General features: G+C 40.1%; 1 protein-coding gene across 1 annotated transcript; it reads right to left on the bottom strand.

Annotated features, from left to right (window-relative positions):
- Positions 1 to 1,629: 1,629 nt before the first annotated feature.
- On the bottom strand, positions 1,630 to 2,941 carry LOC117461111 (uncharacterized). The gene is made up of 2 exons (XM_034102818.1): positions 2,839 to 2,941; positions 1,630 to 2,455 (listed from the first exon to the last, which is right to left on the bottom strand). Exon 2 carries the CDS (start codon positions 2,430 to 2,432, stop codon positions 1,890 to 1,892), a length of 543 nt encoding a protein of 180 aa, XP_033958709.1. The 5' UTR covers positions 2,433 to 2,455; positions 2,839 to 2,941; the 3' UTR covers positions 1,630 to 1,889.
- Positions 2,942 to 5,976: the final 3,035 nt, after the last annotated feature.

Below are 5,976 nucleotides of genomic sequence, written 5' to 3'. Positions count from 1 at the left end.
GGAGAACATGTAACTCAGAAACATCTGTGTAATGAAAACACGCTTTAGACCACTTACTAAGGATTCTAACTTTCAGAGTTGAGTTTTAAAATATCAACAGTAAGCTAAAATAATGTGGGGGTTTTGAGGTATCTCTGGGTAGTAAAACAAAATCAGACAGTGTATCTTTTGTTTTCCACATATTTCTGTAGAAAGCGAGGAGCCTATAAATCTCTCTTATCTGCTGAGATTGGTCCTGCTTGTTCATGGGCCTGTTCAGAAGCCCTGTTATATTTTCAGTGGGAGTATCAAATCAAACCTGCATTCAACCTGTGAACGTACGGCGGTCCAAGTGGTGTCCTCCCATTGGCGTCAGAGGAGAGCGAAGATGAATGAGGCCTTTCTGCGGGGTTTGAGGACTGCAGGCTGAGGGTGCTTTGTCATCATAATATTGAAAGTGAGTTTTGCAAGTTTGTGCCTTTTGGCCATGAAGGTGTGTGCTGCCTTGTTTCACAACTCATTACAGTCAACATTTTTGATTGACTGCCTGCTGTTTGAGCTGATATTGGACTTCAGACACATTTCTAAAGCTCTGTGGAACTTTTATGTTGAGAGATTGTATATGTTTGGAGATATATTTTTACTTTCACAGTAAGGTCATGACATGAAGAAGTAGCGAACACATCAGCGCCCATAACCAAATTCAGTTGACTTTTTTCCTGTATTGTTTTTTATTGACTTCAATACAGTGGATTTAACAAACAGTTATCTGCCGACCAATCAAAAGAAGTATTTCAATGGTGTCTCATAGGTGTTCTGATTGGCTGGAGGGTGTACGTACGTAAAATATCTGCACAGCTTATGGAGGTTTATTGTTGTCGTAATAGTTGTAATGATTACTGATGCATTCATGAAATGCGGTATAACAGCTCTGTGCTGGCATTCTATGGAGAGAGCGGTGGCGCCATTGATCAAGATGTTCTCCAAGCTCTTCGCACAGAGTTAAAAATATCTCAACTTTAACCTTTTTAACTAGTGACCTACCAATCAAATGACAGCTGTGCTAAGTGAGCCAAGAGAAAAGTACCTATCATGTGAATGCATCTTAACTATTTGGTCTGTTTTGTGTTCGCCTCTTTTGGTGTAAGCAGTACAATCCACTCTGACCCATGCTTTTATTGACATCCCAATACCATGACAAACAGGGGAAAACTCTCTCTGTAAGTTGTGTTGAATAAAAACAAGATAATTATGTTAATACTATTGAATTTGGATAGACAGAAACAATTGTGTACCTTTTTTTTTTTAAATCTCTAGGTTTTTAAGGTGTTGAAGTGAGATGAAGTCAATCCACAGAAGTGTATTGGGGTATTATAGTTTTTTGTTGACCTACTGTTCTTACCGTAGATGTATGCAAAGTTTTCCTGTGAGTTCCTGAAGTTGAATACGACAATCATGCTAGTTTAAGCTGTTGACTTGTTTCACTTGTCTGATGGAGTGACTGCTCAGTTATGTTCACACATTCAGAATCAGGATGTCTGTGTGTTGCAAGCCCTTTGTGAATATTACAAGGTGATCTAAGCTGAAAGATGCCCCAATCCAGGTACAAAAGACCAACGTTGTAATACACACAGACGCACACCAAAGCAGCCCATTCGAACATTTATTTGATTGGTCAAAGACACTTTTCTATGGATTCTCTACTGTATATTCTAAAAGTAGGCATACTGTGCAACTTGACTTTCAGGAAATATAATCATCAAAAATGTCACTTTTCTTGCAATCAGACCACAAAGAAAAGCAGCAGCCAAATCCACATTGTTTAATAAATGTTGAAACTCCATCATATATCTCTGGAGGAATGAATCACGGAGCTATTAAAGTTGTCACAGAGAGTTTTACATCAGAGGTCACATCTCTATGCTAATGTGGGGCTGATGTCGAAGAAAGGCAAGAAGATTGGGGCCAATAATGTACGTCTCGTTTGGATCGTAATGTGCAGATGCGTAGATTTGGTCGATGTGTTTATTGTTGATGTTGTATCTCACCAAAACTCTGTCCATGTTGCTTTTAGGGTCACTGCGGTTGTAGTACCTCTTGACTTCAAAGGGCAGGTCCTCGGCCTGCAAAGAGTGGAGGTTTCCGATGGTGTAGTATGCATATTGCTTTTTGTCCTCTATTATTGGAAGCAGTTTCTGAGGCCTAAGGTTCTGAAACTTGTGAAATCCAAACTCTCCTTTAGTGGGATCACACAGAGCCCGCATGTTGTTGTCCAGGCAGTCCTGAACGTACCAGCCCAGCAGCTTGAGGCCGTGGCGAGGCGGCGGGCGACCGAAACCGCTGTCCTGCAGCTCCTGGTCTGAATCAAGGGTTCTCAGAGCTGAGGTCAGAACCACCGAGAACACCAGGGCGAAACGAAACAAGAGCTGCAGCTTCTCTTTGCCAAGGGCCATGTCCAGGTTATCTATGCAAATATCTGAATGACAAATCAGAATCAGAAACAGGTTGTACTGCCGAGTACAGTAGGTTGCCTTGGTGCATTTGGTTCATACAGAGGCACAGTTAAAGAAGATACATTGTAAGACAAGGACCACAAAAGTAAAACTATTACAAGAAACTATTATAACATTAAAATGTAGTAATATTTACATTAAATCTAACAAATATATAATATACCTGTAAAAATTAAATATGTGCAGTATTGGTATGAAAAGTGGAAAGCCGTGCAGATATGCGAGGTAGCTTTGTGTACAATGTGCACAATTCAGAGGGATGTGCACATCTGCCAGAAGAACCATCAAAACAAATTGATTTAAGAATTCTACTTTACATGTCCAGTTATATCGTCTCACAACTTACCTCTTAGTTGGTAATAAAAGGAGAAGTTTAACCTTCTCTAAATGTGCCTGCAACCACAGTGTAAGTCTTTACGCTCCGCTGTGCTGACTCCTCTCTGTGTGTGTGCCTGATGAAAGCAGCAAACCAGAGGTGGAGCTTTGCTCGCTCTGTTTGCGAGGAAAGAGGAAGTTCTGTGTTTGCTGTGCAGCTGGGAACCCCAAAAAAGTTTGGTTTACATTTAGAGAAGTGAAGCTGCAGCTTAAACGCAAACCACAAGTGGCATTTGTAGACACTGATGATCAAGTTCAGATTCAGGTGATTTATTTCTACCTGTAGGTTAATTTGGTTTGCAGATAAAAGACAAGGGATCCATCCTGACATTTTAAAACAACACGGACAAATCTTCAACAAAGTACCCCATGCTCTATCACATTTACATAGATATAAAAACCACTAGTACAAAAATAAATAATCTAGCAAGTAAATAACAAAATATAATAATAAAAATAGTAGAATCTTTGTGACACTGCAAGAACAAATGTTAATGTGAGCGATGGCTGCTGAAACTCTTAGTTCTGCAACTAGGGACAGCTAACCTCTGGCCTGAAGGAAGAGAGAGTTCCTGCTCTTTAAACAAACCATGACATTAAAGAAAAAGGCCGAATTGACTATAAATAAACAATAAAACATGATCATCATGGTTTTGTCGATGTTAAAATAGGAAAGTTTCCTAAGTCAATACAAACGCTGGCGATCCGTTTGGCAAAGCTCCACTGTCTGGTTCTTGATGGACAATAGTTCATGTATGTGGGGATGTCTTCTATTATAAATTGTTAGGTTGTTGTATTTACATATCATGTAAAACAGGTCATAGTGAATACTGATGTTGATCTCAACTGTTTCACTCAGCCTACATTGTGATAAAATGTGAAGCAAAAACCAAGAAACAGACCCACATGACTTTGTGGTTGTGAGCATTGTTGTTAACATTTCACTTCTGCTTCCACCTCCACTTGAGATGAGTAACATCTGCTGTGAAATGACGAGGCCCACAGCACAGCATACAATAACTCATAACCACACTGACTGCATGTTCTTCAGCTAGTGTGGTAGTGCACTTAACTATAATTGAATATCAAGTCAGACAAATGAAGTCCATTTTTATTAATATTCGTCATAACAGAAGAGAAGGTCTAGAGACTACTCTTTGACACTAAACATGACACTTACATGTAAAGGAAAGTCAAGTCATCTGCTATGTTGGGCGGCTAGAAGTTGATCAGAGCCATCTCTGTAGACTTGCACACAGTGTAATGGTAAACTGTATTCAGGCTTTGGGAGTAATGGATTACATGTAACTGGATTACGAAATTAGGATTACAAAAAAATGATACTGCATTCCTTACAGTTACATCAAAAAGAGTGCTGTTCTGCTCTGTGATACTGTTCTGTAGGCTAATACTTTAAAGGGGGCCTATTATGCAAAATGCACTTTTTATACATCAATGTGTCCCCGGTGTGTCAGGGAACTCACAAAGTATAAGAAAACAAAACCCTTTCTCTTTTCCTCCGTACCCACATCTCTAAAAAAAAAAACGGGAGTGCAAACGAGCAGATCCAGGATTTTGGCTCACGTGACACGTCCCAACCTATGGTCTCCGGCACGCGTGACACGTCCCAACCTATCGTCTCCGGCACGCGTGACACGTCCCAACCTATCGTCTCCGGCACGCGTGACTGTTATGCTGGATTCGTTATTCTCGCGTCCAGGTAAGAAGCTTAAAAAGGAGACTAAATGGAGTCTCTGAGAAGGTTCAAAATTGGTACTTTAATTAATAAAAAACGCGGTAATGTTACAAGCAGGATATTGTTCAGTCAGAAGAGAAAGGCTGCAGCCTTCCTCTCCCTGTGATGGCCGTGCAGCCAACCCCAAGCATTCGTCCTTCCCGCTTGCTGGCTCTTCGCTCCTCCTCTCTGGGAGCTGTAGTGACGCAGGGGACTTCCCCCCTCGTTCGCCTGTGTCCGATATCGCGTTAAACAGAGGATTTCGACATTTTACATTCATTGCTTACTTCCACATGCCGTTTCTCCTCCTTATCTCTTTCATAACATTATATGTAACACATGTTAACGGCGTCAATAGCCACTTTAATGATACTAATGGGCGGTAGTCCCGGATGTCGTCATGACGGATTTTCAGAATAAAAGCTTGGTATTGAGAACTTCCGGGTTTTTCCAGAATAAAATAGCATTTAAACTGACGGTATGTTTAAGGTACATTATGCCATAAAACATTGATTTTAATTTCTAACAGTCCCTCCTTACACACCTAAAAGGTGTGTATAATACTGAAATCAATGAGTTCTTCATCTGAACTCTGCATAGTACATAACTCATATTAAAAACGTTCAATAGCCTCAACTTTACAAAAAATACTTTGACTGTGCTTAAACATAAAAGTGTTCCCTTGTGCATAACTTCTCGTGTTAACATTCAATATCATTCTTCAAAATGGCAGCAATGGCTTGGTATTAGAACATTTCTTCCTCCCTCCTTTCACAGAAACCTTTCCCACACCACGCTCAGTGTTAAGGCACTTGTTTTTACAAAGTGAAAAGAAACAAACCATTTTAAAATAGCAATGATTTATAAAACATGAGATCTATCATATTAGAATAGTTAAAAAATAATAAAGAATAAATAAACTATCTTGGAATAAATAGATTCACTCCATTTTAGCATTTTAGTTTGCTCACTTCTTCACATGATTTCATAATTTAAAGTATCACATCAGCTGGACATTCATTGAACAATCTCATCAATATCTGTATATGGGTCGTCTTGTTCTGCTAGCATTTGTAACCGTCTCCTCATGAGAAATGTACCCTCCCTCCTTTCATACCATTTAAGGTATGAAAGTAATATGTTCTCTAGAATAGGCCGTCGTGATCAATCGGTACGTTAGGACATGGAAATGCAACATCTAGGCCTTTCCTAGGCCCCCCTATGTTATCCTTGTGCACTGTGGAGCCTAAACTCCCCCTGGGACTGGTCTCTTAGCCCTACTGGCTTTGGGGGTTTTGCCATGTTGATTAACTGCATAAAAAACATCACTGGCTGTGCTAGTGCACAGGTCCCAGTCCAATCCTGTGGCAAGAC

Source organism: Pseudochaenichthys georgianus, chromosome 16 (genome assembly GCF_902827115.2).
Source record: "Pseudochaenichthys georgianus chromosome 16, fPseGeo1.2, whole genome shotgun sequence".
In the NCBI taxonomy this organism is placed as follows: domain Eukaryota; kingdom Metazoa; phylum Chordata; class Actinopteri; order Perciformes; family Channichthyidae; genus Pseudochaenichthys; species Pseudochaenichthys georgianus.
This window is presented reverse-complemented; position numbering and strand designations above follow the sequence as displayed.

Coding starts and splice junctions, on each gene's coding strand:
- LOC117461111 (XM_034102818.1), bottom strand. CDS start 2,432: ATGGCCCTTGGCAAAGAGAAGCTGCAGCTCTTGTTTCGTTTCGCCCTG.